Source organism: Cebidichthys violaceus, unplaced genomic scaffold, assembly GCF_023349555.1.
Source record: "Cebidichthys violaceus isolate CVI_PGR_0920_01 unplaced genomic scaffold, fCebVio1.0.p SCAF_26, whole genome shotgun sequence".
In the NCBI taxonomy this organism is placed as follows: domain Eukaryota; kingdom Metazoa; phylum Chordata; class Actinopteri; order Perciformes; family Stichaeidae; genus Cebidichthys; species Cebidichthys violaceus.
The window spans coordinates 84,265-101,236 of NW_027176439.1; the positions used below are offsets into that span (position 1 = coordinate 84,265).

General features: G+C 34.9%; 2 protein-coding genes across 2 annotated transcripts in view; one reads left to right on the plus strand and one right to left on the minus strand.

Moving 5' to 3' along the window:
• Window positions 1-16,972, plus strand: part of LOC137879855 (serine/threonine-protein kinase N2-like) — a 30,481-nt gene that overhangs the window by 7,631 nt on the left and 5,878 nt on the right. The window contains exons 7-19 of the mRNA XM_068720786.1: window positions 9,036-9,179; window positions 10,458-10,533; window positions 10,610-10,796; window positions 11,650-11,785; window positions 12,300-12,352; window positions 12,458-12,515; window positions 12,600-12,691; window positions 13,609-13,785; window positions 14,733-14,795; window positions 14,871-14,947; window positions 15,271-15,413; window positions 16,144-16,251; window positions 16,783-16,863. Coding sequence (XP_068576887.1) covers window positions 9,036-9,179; window positions 10,458-10,533; window positions 10,610-10,796; window positions 11,650-11,785; window positions 12,300-12,352; window positions 12,458-12,515; window positions 12,600-12,691; window positions 13,609-13,785; window positions 14,733-14,795; window positions 14,871-14,947; window positions 15,271-15,413; window positions 16,144-16,251; window positions 16,783-16,863 — 1,395 coding nt within the window. The remainder of the gene's footprint in view (window positions 1-9,035; window positions 9,180-10,457; window positions 10,534-10,609; window positions 10,797-11,649; window positions 11,786-12,299; window positions 12,353-12,457; window positions 12,516-12,599; window positions 12,692-13,608; window positions 13,786-14,732; window positions 14,796-14,870; window positions 14,948-15,270; window positions 15,414-16,143; window positions 16,252-16,782; window positions 16,864-16,972) is intronic.
• Window positions 604-7,594, minus strand: LOC137879944 (piggyBac transposable element-derived protein 4). Its single transcript, XM_068720930.1, has 2 exons — window positions 7,402-7,594; window positions 604-2,332 (listed from the first exon to the last, which is right to left on the minus strand). The coding sequence occupies exons 1-2, from the start codon at window positions 7,533-7,535 to the stop codon at window positions 604-606; spliced, it is 1,863 nt and encodes a 620-aa protein (XP_068577031.1). The 5' UTR covers window positions 7,536-7,594.

The following is a 16,972-nucleotide window of genomic DNA, read 5'->3' on the forward strand; positions in this document are numbered from 1 at the left end:
ATGAACTTCCCTCAGATCGTCCTGTTTCAACCTGAAATAGAGTTGAGTTACAGACACCAGAGCGTCACTGGGACACAGATGTTCTCCTTGTATGATGAATGCACCTTTACTTTGTGACATTGGTACAGAAAAAAAAACAACATCGGCAGCATTGCAGGCTGCAGGACAACGCTGCATGTGCTGACACACATATACAGTATATATAAAAACAGCAGCCACAGGACTTTATGCAGACTGTACAAGGACACCATGCAGGACAGAATACACACCGACACGCCACATATGAAGAGCTACATTTAAAAGGGATAGTTCAGTACTTCTTCATAGTATCACGGATCAGAGTCACGGATCCGCACGGATAATGGCTCGACACCGGTCCATCACACCACTAAATAAATAAAATAAATAGTTACATATGACCATAAATACAAAAAGGAAAAACAAACTGGAAATTTAAATCTTCTCATAGATATTTATTCAAATCAGACGTACACACTTGGTGATCGGGAGTTTTTAAAAAGTAAAAAAATAGTATTGTATTTACATTTGTATTGTATTGACATGTCTTTCAAGTCCCTAGTCTTGTTTGTATTGTGTTCATGGTCAGCTGTGCCACTCCTTGAAGCAGTTCCTGTCTGCTATGACACACAGGGCCACATCACACTCCATGCACTTCCAGGGCGTCGACAGCCTCACTTGCCTGGTCTGCCTGCAGTGCAGACACGTCCTGCGTCCGTACGACGCCCTCTTGCTCGCGTCGGCTTGATCAGATATCGGCACGGGCAGGTGTCCGCTGTGCGCCTGCGCCGGAGGCACCGCCATGGCGACGCCGCACAGCTGGGCCGTCAGCTCCTGCAGGAAGGCCCGGTGGGTCATTGGCTGCTCCTGCTTCTCCCGGCACAGCTCCTTGTGGAGGAGGAAGCTGTTGGTGGCTGCGATGTCCAGGAAGTGGAAGAACAGCGTGCGGTACCAGCGCATGGTCTTGTGGTGCACGTAGTGCTGGATCAGCTGGTCCGACAGGTCCACGCCGCCCATGTGCTTGTTGTAATCCACGACGGGCGTCGGGCACGGGATGTATTTGGCGGTCCACTCGCCGGTGGGAGACTTGACCCTCCTCTGCACGGTGCTGCCGGAGTATGCCGGGTGGATCGTGGAGCAGACAGAGACCTCGCGCGTGTCCATCCACTTCACAAAAACCAGCGGGCCTTCACGGATCCACCTGATGGAGCCTCTGGGATCCTTCTTCCTCAGAGCGTTGGAGTCCGTGTGTGGACACCCTCTTCTATTATCCTTGTAGGTGCCGCAAGCTCCGATATTCAGACTGAACAGATCCTTGAAGAGCTTCGGGCTGGTGTAGAAATGGTCCACATACAAATGAAAGCCGCTGCCCAGGTACGCTGTCTTCACCAGGGACATGACGGAGTCATACGCGAGTCCAACGCCCGAGGGGAACTGTGACTTCCCCGTGTACACGGTAAAATCCCAGGTGTAGCCGTTGCTGCCGTCAGCCAAAGCGAAGAGTTTGAAGCCCCATTTTGTCGGCTTCCCCTTCATGTGCTGCAGCATCGCAGTGCGTGCGTTCGTTGGCACCATCCTCTCGTCTATTGACAGGTTCTGCCTCGGGTGGTAAAAAGACTTGCAGGCGTCTTTGATCGAGTCCAGAAGGGGCTTCAGTCGAAACAGGCGGTCGTGATCCGGCGTCCCCTTCTTTCTGTCGTTCTCCGCGTCCCTCTCGGGGTCGCTCATGTGGATGTTCCATGATATTACTCGGTACCGGTCCCGCGGCATCACGTTGGCCGGGAACGGCACGCTGAAGATGCTTCGCTTCCTCCAGTAGTCCTGGATGTTATCCAGCTTCACCAGTGCAAAGAAGAAAGTCAGCCCCACGTACTTGAAGAACTCCTGGGTGTCGAGGTCGGTCCACGAATATTTTTTGCCCCTTTCGATGTTTTTGGACGCTTGTTTGTTCGTGTTTTGACAAAGAGTTTGAACGGCGTCGTTGCTGAAAAACAGTTTGAAGAGGTCCAACGGTGTGTACGTGGTGTTGGAGTTCAGCTGGTGTCCCGGCGGTCTCGCTGGGATGAATCTTCTCGGCACCGGACAGGAATCAGGATCTGTATCAGTTTTCCAGGCCGTGGTCAAGGGTGCCTGAGGTGGAGATCTGGATCTGGTCTGGGGTGTTGATCCTTCTTGTGCACGCCTGGACCTGGAACCCCGTGAACTCTTTTTATGTGGCGGGGAAGGAGATCGCTCTCTGGTCGGCTCTTCTTCTGTGGAAGCGTTTCCTGCAGCAGAGCTGCTCGGCTCCTCGGTGTCCTCTTGCTCGTCGTCACTGTGAAATAAATAAAAATCATCAGAAAGATTGGAAGGTTTGAAATATCAGACCACATATCATCAGACCAGAAACTATATGACGACAATAGCTGCGTGATATCCCCAAACTCCACACTGAAACTGAGGTTTTGTCAACAATCCTGCATCGGTTTAGAGAGGCCTGCAGGACGTAAGCAGCTACAGGAGACACCAAACCACAAGTTGCACCTCCTGCCAACCCGTCATTATTTTGAGATAACAAGTCATTATTTTGAGATTACAAGTCAATATTTTGAGATACTAAGTCATTATTTTGAGATAACAAGTCATTATTTTGAGATACCAAGTTATTATTTTGAGATACCAAGTCATTACTTTGAGATACCAAGTCATTCATTTTAGATACTAAGTCATTATAATGAGATAACAAGTCATTATTTTGAGATACTTAGTCATTATTTTTGAGATACCAAGTCATTATTTTGAGATAACAAGTCATTACTTTGAGATAACAAGTCTTTATTTCAAGATAAAAAGTCATTCATTTCGAGATAAGTCATTATTTTGAGATACGTCATTATTTTGAGATACCAAGTCATTATTTTGAGATACCAAGTCATTATTTTGAGATAACAAGTCATTATTTTGAGATAACAAGTAATTATTTTGAGATAACAAGTCATTATTTTGAGATACTAAGTAATTATTTTGAGATACTTAGTCATTCATTTTAGATACCAAGTCATTATTTTGAGATACCAAGTCATTATTTTGAGATATTAAGTCATTTTTAGATACTTAGTCATTCCTTTTAGATAACAAGTCATTATTTTGAGATACCAAGTTATTATTTTGAGATACCAAGTCATTCATTTTAGATACTAAGTCATGAGATAAGTCATTATTTTGAGATATTAAGTCATTATTTTGAGATACGAAGTCATTGTTTTTAGATATCAAGTCATTATTTTGAGATACTTAGTCATTCATTTTAGATACCAAGTAATTATTTTGAGATAACAAGTCATTATTTTGAGATAACAAGTCATTATTTTGAGATACAAAGTCATTATTTTGAGATACTTAGTCATTCATTTTAGATACCAAGTCATTATATTGAGATACCAAGTCATTATTTTGAGATACCAAGTCAATATTTTGAGATACTTAGTCATTCATTTTAGATACCAAGTCATTATTTTGAGATACCAAGTTATTATTTTGAGATACCAAGTTATTATTTTGAGATACCAAGTCATTCATTTTAGATACTAAGTCATGAGATAAGTCATTATTTTGAGATATTAAGTCATTATTTTGAGATACGAAGTCATTATTTTTAGATATCAAGTCATTATTTTGAGATACTTAGTCATTCATTTTAGATACCAAGTCATTATTTTGAGATACCAAGTCATTATTTTGAGATACTTAGTCATTCATTTTAGATACCAAGTCATTATTTTGAGATACCAAGTCATTATTTTGAGATACCAAGTCATTATTTTGAGATACCAAGTCATTATTTTGAGATAACAAGTCATTATCTTGAGCTAAAAAGTCATTATTTTGAGATACCAAGTCATTATCTTGAGATACCAAGTCATTATCTTGAGATACCAAGTCATTATTTTGAGATACCAAGTCATTATTTTGAGATTACAAGTCATTATATTGAGATACCAAGTCATTATTTTGAGATATTAAGTCATTATTTTTAGATACTTAGTCATTCCTTTTAGATACCAAGTCATTATTTTGAGATACCAAGTCATTATTTTGAGATACCAAGTCATTATTTTGAGATACCACATCATTATTTTGAGATACCAAGTCATTATTTTGAGATAACAAGTCATTATCTTGAGCTAACAAGTCATTATTTTGAGATAACAAGTCATTATCTTGAGATACCAAGTCATTATTTTGAGATTACAAGTCATTATTTTGAGATACCAAGTCATTATTTTGAGATATTAAGTCATTATTTTTAGATACTTAGTCATTCCTTTTAGATACCAAGTCATTATTTTGAGATACCAAGTCATTATTCTGAGATACCAAGTCGTTATTTTGAGATACCAAGTCATTATTTTGAGATACCAAGTCATTATTCTGAGATAACAAGTCATTATTTTGAAATAACAAGTCATTATTTTGAGATAACAAGTTATTATTTTGAGATACCAAGTCATTATTCTGAGATACCAAGTCGTTATTTTGAGATACCAAGTCGATATTTTGAGATACCAAGTCATTATTTTGAAATAACAAGTCATTATTTTGAGATACAAAGTCATTACTTTGAGATACTTAGTCATTCATTTTAGACACCAAGTCATTATTTTGAGATTACAAGTCATTATTTTGAGATACCAAGTCATTATTTTGAGATATTAAGTCATTTTTAGATACTTAGTCATTCCTTTTAGATACCAAGTCATTATTTTGAGATACCAAGTCATTATTCTGAGATACCAAGTCGTTATTTTGAGATATTAAGTCATTTTTAGATACGTAGTCATTCATTTTAGATACCAAGTCATTATTTTGAGATACCAAGTCATTATTTTGAGATACTTAGTCATTCATTTTAGATACCAAGTCATTATTTTGAGATACCAAGCCATTATTTTGAGATAACAAGTCATTATCTTGAGCTAAAAAGTCATTATTTTGAGATAACAAGTCATTATCTTGAGATACCAAGTCATTATCTTGAGATACCAAGTCATTATATTGAGATACCAAGTCATTATTTTGAGATTACAAGTCATTATTTTTAGATACTTAGTCATTCCTTTTAGATACCAAGTCATTATTTTGAGATACCAAGTCATTATTTTGAGATACCACATCATTATTTTGAGATACCAAGTCATTATTTTGAGATAACAAGTCATTATCTTGAACTAACAAGTCATTATTTTGAGATAACAAGTCATTATCTTGAGATACCAAGTCATTATTTTGAGATTACAAGTCATTATTTTGAGATACCAAGTCATTATTTTGAGATATTAAGTCATTATTTTTAGATACTTAGTCATTCCTTTTAGATACCAAGTCATTATTTTGAGATACCAAGTCATTATTCTGAGATACCAAGTCGTTATTTTGAGATATTAAGTCATTTTTAGATACGTAGTCATTCATTTTAGATACCAAGTCATTATTTTGAGATACCAAGTCATTATTTTGAGATACTTAGTCATTCATTTTAGATACCAAGTCATTATTTTGAGATACCAAGCCATTATTTTGAGATGAGTCATTATCTTGAGCTAAAAAGTCATTATTTTGAGATAACAAGTCATTATCTTGAGATACCAAGTCATTATCTTGAGATACCAAGTCATTATATTGAGATACCAAGTCATTATTTTGAGATTACAAGTCATTATTTTTAGATACTTAGTCATTCCTTTTAGATACCAAGTCATTATTTTGAGATACCAAGTCATTATTTTGAGATACCACATCATTATTTTGAGATACCAAGTCATTATTTTGAGATAACAAGTCATTATCTTGAACTAACAAGTCATTATTTTGAGATAACAAGTCATTATCTTGAGATACCAAGTCATTATTTTGAGATTACAAGTCATTATTTTGAGATACCAAGTCATTATTTTGAGATATTAAGTCATTATTTTTAGATACTTAGTCATTCCTTTTAGATACCAAGTCATTATTTTGAGATACCAAGTCATTATTCTGAGATACCAAGTCGTTATTTTGAGATACCAAGTCATTATTTTGAGATACCAAGTCATTATTCTGAGATAACAAGTCATTATTTTGAAATAACAAGTCATTATTTTGAGATAACAAGTTATTATTTTGAGATACCAAGTCATTATTCTGAGATACCAAGTCGTTATTTTGAGATACCAAGTCGATATTTTGAGATACCAAGTCATTATTTTGAAATAACAAGTCATTATTTTGAGATAACAAGTTATTATTTTAAGATATCAAGTCTTTCTTTCGAGATAAGTCAATATTTTGAGATTACAAGTCATTATTTTGAGATACCACATCATTATTTTGAGATACCAAGTCATTATTTTGAGATACCAAGTCATTATTTTGAGATACCAAGTCATTATTCTGAGATACCAAGTCGTTATTTTGAGATACCAAGTCGATATTTTGAGATACCAAGTCATTATTTTGAAATAACAAGTCATTATTTTGAGATAACAAGTTATTATTTTAAGATATCAAGTCTTTCTTTCGAGATAAGTCAATATTTTGAGATTACAAGTCATTATTTTGAGATACCACATCATTATTTTGAGATACCAAGTCATTATTTTGAGATACCAAGTCATTATTTTGAGATACAAAGTAATTACTTTGAGATACTTAGTCATTCATTTTAGACACCAAGTCATTATTTTGAGATTACAAGTCATTATTTTGAGATACCAAGTCATTATTTTGAGATATTAAGTCATTTTTAGATACTTAGTCATTCCTTTTAGATACCAAGTCATTATTTTGAGATACTAAGTCATTATTTTGAGATAAGTTATTATTTTAATGAGTTATTATTTTGAGATACCAAGTCATTATTTTGAGATACCAAGTTATTATTTTGAGATACCAAGTCATTACTTTGAGATACCAAGTCATTCATTTTAGATACTAAGTCATGAGATAAGTCATTATTTTGAGATATTAAGTCATTATTTTGAGATACGAAGTCATTATTTTAAGATACTATGTCATTATTTAAGACTTAAGACAATAAAGCATGGTTTCTTATCTGTAAATATATTTATTTATGTATTTTGATCAAAATATGATAAGATAAATCATCTACATGTGAGTGTTTCTTTCTGAATATTATTTTCCAATATACCAAACAAAACATTCCTCTAAAAACAAAACAAGTTTGTGGACATCCTAACATACACTACAGCTCACATCCACGTCTCTCTCTTGAATCTTTGGACATTATATTTTAGTTATGTGGTAAACTAACTAACTAACTAACTAACCTAAACACTCCCTCCTTATGCGTGTCTGATGTCTTGATCACAACACAAGTTACATAAACACACGTGCACCGCTCACATCAGATCCTCAGCCGGATCGATTCCCTCCTGATAAGCCATCTCTTCATCTGTGAGGAAACTCTCCGCTCCGGACTCTCCGTCGTCTTCACTCTCCACTACAATGGGCGCCTCCGCTGTGCTGTTTGAAGCCATTTTTTGGGAGAAAAAAAGTAAATTAAAGCCCGACTCAGCCGGTCCTCAGACAAAGTGTGTGCTGTCTCGAAAAGACGGCGCGCGCATTTCTTTTTCGGTTTCGCCTTCGTCCCGTTCGCCTCACTATGATTGGCTGGTGATCCTTTTCCTTCTGATGTCACTTCCTGTCCGTTTTTACCTGGGCCCTGGGCTCGAGCTGTTCAACGCCGTCCTAGTGCGCAGAGGTTAATCGATACATTATTTTTTTTATACAAACGGTAGACTGCTCATCATTGCGGTTGCTGCCCAAAAATAACGGACTCTTCTTCTTCTTTGGATTCGGCAGACTTGACGCAGCGCTACCCGCTACTGTTCTTCTTCTGTTATTTTAATGACGGGCAACCGTTTGATATACGGTGCATACTGCCACCTACTGTACCGGAGTATCTAGTGTGAGATATTGTCCCATATATATATTTATATACAAAGATAAAATATATATTATATATATATGTATATCTTATATACATATATATGTATAATTTTTTATTTATGTAATATTTTATTTTAAAATTATATTTTATTATAAATATATATTTTATTTTATACATATATATATATATTTATATACTTTTTTGCACACAAATCATACAAAGAGTTTCTAAAATATAATGTTTTATTATCAATTAAACGGTTTATACAATTACAGCTGAAACGATTCAACAATTAATTGATTGACAGAAAATTAATTGTCAACTATTTCAAAGTCATTTTTCTTGTACAAGCATTGAATGGTTCCAGATGTAATAATGTTAATGTATTAGCAGTAATGTCACTCTGGGCTCTTCATTGTGATAACTCTTTGTCACTATTTTTTACAAACCAAAAAGCAATTAATCAATGGAGAAAATAATCAGCAGATTAATCCAAAATGAAAATAATCATTAGTTAATCGTTCAAAATAAGCTCCAGCTCAAACAACCACAGTAGTAAAAACTTAAGTAATAATCTAATAATAGAATATACAATAGTAGAACAGTATGTATTCGTATTAATGTAGGGCTCTGAGTTGTGATGCCAATTTGAATACATATATACACACACACATATATATATATATAGATCCAGTTTCACCAGAAAGTTTCAAAGGAAGTGGTTTTTTTTACATTGGGGTATTGCTATTTTCAAAGCCTTTAAAGTAAGTAAAGTATTTAAAATCCATTGGTTTATTATTATTGTAGTTCTGTCTATGACCAGCAGGTGTCTCCCTAATACCTCCAGAAATTCATTCATCACAGAATTCCAATTTTCACTCAACTAAAACTTTTAAATCTGAGAAAAGAAATCAGGTTCAAACATTTTGAACCCATTTTTTGTTTGTTTTTGGAATGCTCAATTTAAAAAAGTGGAGAACCACAATAATTCTGAAATTACTTCACCTGACATCATCAAAACAAATCAGTTATTTATTGGTGTTCATTGATTGTGTGCTTGTTCTGTCTGCTGTGTCTTTGCTGACAGTCTCGAGAGCTGGAGGTCGCTGTCTTCTGGCGGGACCGGAGGGCGATGTGTGCGGTGAAGTGCCTGCGGCTGGAGGAGATGATGGACAACCCGAACCACAGCCAGGAAATACGTCTGGAGCCACAGGGCCTCCTGTATGCTGAGGTACACACCAAGACCTGGTAGCAAAGGGCCTAAAACGACCATTCAGGCTTTTGAAAGGATCTTTTTTTTCTGCTCTTCTGGGGGAGAAATAAATGTGATGGTGAAATGGTTCAAATTAATATATGTTTTTTGAATGGAGGAATATTTTTTTCAATTTATAAATTGTTTAATATCATCTTGTTCATCACAAGATGCTATTGTAGTAATTCATTTTATTTATTTATATTTATTTATTATATATCAATAATATCCCAGTTATGACAAAATAAACAAAATGTTGTTAAATTCATTTTTTATTTCATTTTGTACAAAAATACATGTGTAAAAAATGTTTTTTTATGAACATGATAATGATACACCAACTTAAATATAAGTAAAAGAGTAATGACATATTACTAATGTTGTGATCATTTTAATGAGCTACAACTTTTCCTACTTTTTAAAAAAATGTTTTGCTCATTGCCACGTTTAAATATTCTTAAAGGGACAGTGTGTAGGATTTATGTGACATTTAGTGGTGAGGATGCAGATTGCAACCAACTGAACACCCCTCTGCTAACCTGTGTAGGAGAACTACGGTGGCCTTCATGTGGCATAAAAAACATGAAAGGCTCTGTCTAGAGCCAGTGTTGGGTTTGTCCCTTCGGCTGCCGTAGAAACATGACGGTGCAACATGTGGGACTCCGCCTCCTGCTCCCTATGTAGATATGTAGGGCTCATTCTAACAAATATTAATATTGTATTTCATGTCTGCTGAAATGTTACACACTGAACCTTTAATGTCTAAATGCAATTTTTATTTTTTACGTCCCTTTTTTCCTTTTCTCACTGGTATTTTTGAATCACACATTTTTAGCCAACAAATTTTAAATATTTACACCTATGTTAATATATACATGGTATCATTGGGGTGGTGCTGTTTGTATACAAACCATTTAAATACTACTGTATATGCAGTATATTGATGCGTATTATGTCATGTGATTGATGTATCACCATATATTCCATGTTTACAAAACTTAAGAAAAATATCCATAACCATAAATAAAGAATATAATATTACAATCAACTTTTCACATTGTTACCCAACAAATACACCTTTTCATCTTAACTCATCAATGGATAAAAGGTTGAATATAAATATTTCAATACAGGTAAATTAATTCTGTAAATTCTGTTGTGTTTGCTGTGTAAGAAAATACAAACATCTGATGCATTTTACATATAAGAAGTTAATCTGTGCATAAAATAAAAATCCTTCTGTTGTGGGTTTTACAGCTTCAATTCATCGACACTGTTGTTGTGCGGCAGCCGAAACTGAGACGTCAGCGTTGTATCTTCACTAAAGAGAGAGGTAACAATGCAGACTAACATATTTCATTTGTGTTTCTCTTTCTGCAGTGTAACTTAATATTTTATCTCTTCCTCAGGGAAGAACTTCCTCAGAGCAGCCCAGATGAACATGAATTTTGCCACGTGGGGCCACCTGATGATGAGCGTCCTCCCTCGCTACAGCTCCTTCACCACGTTCAGCTCGCCCCTCTCCACGACCCCCGACCTGGTGGCCGACCAACGTCTCCCCGAGAGGGAGCCTGAACGCACCACTCCACTGCCAAGGTTCAGATCCTTTCTCTTCAGTAAAAGGGTAGAAATACTCTGGTCCAAGTAAAAGTAATGCATTTAAAAATGTTACCTAAGAAAAAGCATGGAAGTATAGTCAGTAAAATGTAGTTTAAGTATTTAGAATGTGACTCTTCTACTATTATATGTTTCGATATTAGATTATTATTAAACAGGATTTACTATTGTTTGACCTGGACCTCATTTTGAACTATTAACTAAATTATTATTTTCATTATGGAAAAGTCTGCTGATTATTTTCTCCATTAATCGATTGATTGTTTGGTTGGTTTGTAAAAAATAGTGAAAATAGTGAGAAATGTTTGTCACAATGACTGAGAGCCCAAAGCGATATTATTACTATTATTATTATTATTAATAAAATAATTAACATTATTACTAATACAGCAACATTATTACTAATATATTAACTTCATTATTATTGATACACCAACATTGTTAACATGTTATTACTAATACATTATTACTAATATATTAACATTTTTAACATTATTACAAAGACAATAATATTCATTTTATGTCAATCAACTAATTGATTAGTTGTTTCAGCTGTATAAACTTTTGTGTAGTTTAATTAATAATAAAATATCATATTTTTGAAGCTCTTTGTATGATTTGTGTGCAAAAATCTTAATTTGTTAAGTAACTAAAGCTGTCAGATAAATGTAGTTAATTTAATAATTTAGTGCAAACCTCTGCTAAACTTTTACTTTCACTGTAGCATTCTTTTGCAACAGTATGTTTATTTTGGCTTTTATTTTATGACATATCATTACTATGTTTTTGTGCCATTTTCATTTGGTTTATTTTTGTCTTTGTTCATCTGCAGCGAAGCTCCAGAAACCAGACTCAGCATCACTGAGGATCAGCCGTCTCCCAACAGCCTCGAGGAAGACGCCGCTCCCATCATCATCACCACCGCAGCGGACAAAACATCACCTGTGTCTGCAACGCAAGAAATACTGGTACTGGTGTTTTATTTTATGATTTTATACTTTTATCCAAAATGACTTATGAAAGAGTGAAGCAGTAGCAAAAGCCTAAATTATTTATAATCTAATAATACGAGTAAAAAGCCACACTACAGCACAGCTAAATGCTAAGCTATCCGGTAGCATGGCTACAAACAAAAATGATTCCTGTGATTTCCAAGAAGAAATACTCATTCATACAGAATGACTCTTTCTGACATACTGCTGCATATGTTAATCTACAATAATTGTTCAAATTAATTTGTTAATCATATTTTGTATCAATAATCAGAATCTGCAAATGTAACTAAAGCTGTCAGATAAATGAAGGGGAGTAAAAAGTACAATATTTCCACCTGAGATGTAGTGGAGTAGAAGTATAAAGTAGCATAAACATAAATATTCAAGTAATAACTGCAGTGGATCAGATAGAAAAGAAGATATTTGGATGTGATTTGCGGTTGCGGGCGAAATGGTAAAATGTTTCAAACTTTGTCTCCATTTACAGTCATCCATAAACAACACAGAAGAAAGTGAAGATCAGCCTGTATCTGCTCTAAAGTACACAACTACACATCTACATGTACACACAAATATTCATCTTATATACTATAAAAGTTAAAAATAACATTTTCTTTTTTTTTTACTCTTTTTTTTCCCCACAAGGATGCAGAAGGAAGATTTCAAATACATTTCAGTTCTGGGCCGAGGACACTTTGGGAAGGTAAAAGTTTAAACGTTTTTCACTTCACAGCTTCTTCTCGTGTTTGTTGTCCTCAGTCGTTTGGTTGTGAACGTTTCTGTTCAGGTCCTGCTGGCAGAGTTTAAGAAGACAGAAAGACTTTACGCCATCAAAGCCTTGAAGAAGAGAGACATTGTGACTCGCGATGAAGTGGACAGGTGAATGTGTGTGAAGGGAAAGCTTTGAAGAGTCCAAATTACAAAAATGACACGTATAAACAGGTAGACAAGGGTTCACCCAAATGACAGAGTATTCTGTCTTTGGTAACTAGTAGTTCTAGTACAAACTGGACAGATTGAGATCTGTGGTTTATCCTGATCTTACCAAAAATTACTCATTTGTTGTTTTCCCAGAAAAGTCCAGCAACACATGTCAATTTCTGCTTATTACATGCATACAGTCTTTTCAAAATAAACTTCCATCCTCACAGGAAACAATTCAGTTAGGTTTAGGCAAAAAAAAAATACGTTGTTACTTCGCTATGAAGTATATATTAAACATCTCATTCTGAGGGAATGAAAACACAAAGATTATAAGTTTCAGGTGACGAAAGAAACCATAATATTATTTTATTCCATTTCTGCCAACAGATCCCGCCTAAATTCTATACACTGGCCCTTTAAATTTTAATAGTAACCAACTTTGTCAATTTTCTCTACAAATACAAGTTATAGCTTCTCAAATTAAACACAATATACAACCTACTTTGTTTGTTTTATTGACTCTGTTAATGCATTTGACTTAATTAAACTCTATTGAACAGAATGAAGACCCTTTATTGGATTCTCCATTTACACATTAGCAAAGTCATTACAGACAAATTAAAGGCCTGCTGTAATTTAAATGAGTTTTAAGCTAAAAGGAGACAGAGGTAAAACTAAGACTAACGGTTGGCTGATTGTAACTTCTCACTTGTTTGTTTCTACTTTTATTTGACAGAACTTGAACCAATGTACCTGTAGACTCAAGGCCATACTGAAGTACTGATCTGAAACATTCAAGACATTTAGTCAAAGTCTAGAAGATAGATGAAGTTCAGAGTAACTCTCGTTGAAAGTGAGGTTTTGTTCTGCAGCCTGATGAGCGAGAAGAGGATCTTTGAGATGATCAACGCATCCAGACACCCGTTCCTGGTGAGTCTCCACGGCTGCTTCCAGACCAGCGACCACGTTTGCTTCGTCATGGAGTATTTACCAGGTGGCGACCTCATGATCCACATCCACAACAACGTTTTCAGCGAGGCCCAGACCCGGTTTGTTTTATTTTGTCCTCTTATTTTAAACACAAAACAGTGCATCTGAGCAATGCAGTGAATGTAACTATACGTCAGTTTACTCAAGTGCTGCATTTAAAGTTACTGTGAGGAACTTTTGTCATGTTATGAAACTGGTGCTCAGAAACACTACCACTATTGTCCACAGGGACCGCCAAAAACACCACAAAATGAAAGTTCCTTGTAGTAGCTTTAAGTACAATTTTGAGGTATTTGTACTTTCCATTTTATGTTACTTTCTACTTCTATTCCACTATAATTTGGAGATAAATATTGTACTTTTTACTCCCCTTCATTTATTTAACAACATTAGTCACTCTACAGATTTAGATTTAGATTACAACAAAATCTAAAATTAGATAATAAATTATGATGTTTTATTATAGATTAAGCTACCTAGCAGGATATAAATCAATTTAAATGAGCTAATATTAAAGTGATGGATACATTAATGAGTACTATGAGTGCTTTTAATATTGGTACTTTAAGTATATTTTGATACATGGTAGTTATTTTTACTAAGAACTTAAAAAGGGTGCATATAAGAAACCCTCTGGTGTTGGAAATAAAATTGCCTTTTTATTTTTTCTACAGATATATATTATTATAGTAATACTTTGTACTGTGAACCTTTAACATCCAAATATACTGTACATATATTTTAAATTATGTTTGAATATTTTCATTGCACTTTTCTTCTATGCTGTATTTATGTTTCTTTGCAATACTTGCTTATATTTTTTAATTAAATTTTCTCTGATTATGTTTATCTTATGCACCAAAAAAACAAAGTAAATTCCGGACGTGAAAACCTACTTGGCAATAAACTGGATTCTGATTTTAATATTTAGGCAACCCAGCCAGTGTGGTAATATAATTTAGAATTATAATCTAGTAAAACCTGTGGTTGTTGTTGTTGTTTACAGGTTTTATTCGGCATGTGTCCTGCTGGGTTTAGAGTTCCTGCATCTGAATAAAATCATCTATCGGTGAGTGGTACCGTGCCGTAGAACGTTACTGACGCTAACTTCAGGTGTAACTACGTGTACTGTGTGTTTAAACAGAGATCTGAAGCTGGACAACCTGTTAATGGATGCGGATGGATTCATAAAAATCACAGACTTTGGCCTTTGTAAAGAAGGTGAGTTGATTTAGCACATTGTTTGTATACAGTACATCACCTGACTCTTCTACGTTGCTGCTACAACTTATTTATTCACTACAATTTTACACTACAGATTTACAGAAAAACTGTTTTTGTTTGTAGAAAAATGGGATAATCACAGAGAAAATGGATTCGATCAGTGTTTTGTTCTCTGTGACAAGTAGCATTGCATTTTTTTGACACTACCACCAATTCCAATGGTCAAATCCTTCACATAAAGACTTTAATTACTCTTTAAACCTCACTCAAACCTCTTCTTAGGTCAATACGTGATGATTTTTCTGTCACTTTCTCGACAGGGATGGGTCACGGAGATCGGACCTCAACCTTCTGCGGGACTCCTGAGTTTCTGGCTCCTGAGGTCCTGACAGACGACAACTACACCCGAGCGGTGGACTGGTGGGGGATGGGCGTCCTCATCTTCGAGATGCTCATAGGAGAGGTTGTTAACACAAATTTTTGTTTTCCTTTCAGCAGTTTTTGCTGATTTTCTGTCCACACTCATTTTAACGTCTAATTGCAATAGTAGGGACCCAGTTATCAATGCAAAAATTCCAAAATATGCCAAAGTTAAAGAGATAGTTGTGATGTTTTGAAGTGTGGTACTATATTTATTTGTATATGTATTTTAGACACCTAAAAGAATCAAAATCAGATTAAGTTTTAAGCTGTATTTTGAATATTTTCTTTAACTTGCTGTCAGACAGCCCTTTATGACGGGGAACTGAAACTGTTATCTATATTCTCTCTTTAAAGACACAAAATTATATTCACAAAAACAGTAATTTTACCTCTCAGAACCCAGTTGCTAGTTTACCGCTGCCTCCATTGGTTAGTTAGTTTGTGTTATTGTGCGACTTTGGTGTTTTAAACAGTTGGGATTCACCAAAATCACACAATAACACAAACTAACTAACCGATCGAGGCAGCGTTGGACCAGCAACTCATGTGTTCAGCAAGGTACAAGTAGTGTTTTTGTCAATGGAGTCTGTGGCTTTGAAGATTTCTAATACACTTAAACTGATATTGATTCTTTTAGGTGTCTAAAATAAAAACTCCTTCTACTGTTGTAAAACACTGACTATGGAGAAGAACCTCATACAACCACACTTCTAAACATCACTACTGTCCCTTTAAACCTCTAACTCAGCATCTCTCTGCCCTGCTGCTAGTCTCCGTTCCCTGGTGAGGATGAGGAGGAGGTGTTCGACAGCATCGTCAACGATGACGTGCAGTATCCAGGGTCTCTTCCTCCTGATGTCGTCGGCATCCTCCAGAAGGTAAAAGCCTCTTTTCTGTTGCTCACTTAACTCTGATTTTAGCACAAATTACTTGAGATATTTATGCCATTATTTCATTTGTCATTAAATCAGTATAACTTTGAAAACCTAAGGATCTTGAATTTGAATATAAAATCTAAAAATATATCTAATTGTTGTTTGTTGTAATTTTTCACATATTTATAGAAATTTTTTTCAAAAGAAAATAAATAAATATATATACAGTATATATATATATATATATATATATATATATATATACAGTATATATATATATATATATATGCAAAAAAGTACAACAAAAAACAATTATATAAATAAATAAATGTATCAAAAGAAAACAAAAAAGCGAGACATTTTATATTCTTATCAAGATCCTTCGGTTTAATATAAAAGGTTTATGGAAAAGGTTCGAGACATATTCTGGGTAAATGATCATAAAGGTGTAGGTATAGAACTTGATGTGACTGTGATAACTGCTCTTAGTTTTCCATTTTAAGTATAATTTATTTATAAACCTTGTTGCTGCAGCTGTTGAAGAAGAATCCTCTGAAGAGACTCGGAGCCGGAGAGAGGGACGCAATTGAGGTCAAAGGAGAAAAATTCTTTGAGGTAAATCACTTTATTTAGACTTTACTTTTACTCTCTAAATAAATAAATTGGTCAACCTCCATACCTGTTAAGATCCATGTCCACCACTTCTAAATCAGCCTCATGAGGT

Bases quoted from the DNA above. Each gene is read 5' to 3' on its own strand.
- LOC137879944 (XM_068720930.1), bottom strand. From the start codon at position 7,535: ATGGCTTCAAACAGCACAGCGGAGGCGCCCATTGTAGTGGAGAGTGAA. The intron at 2,333-7,401 runs GTGAGCGGTGCA...TTTATTTCACAG, and splicing joins GATCCGGCTGAGGATCTGAT to TGACGACGAGCAAGAGGACA.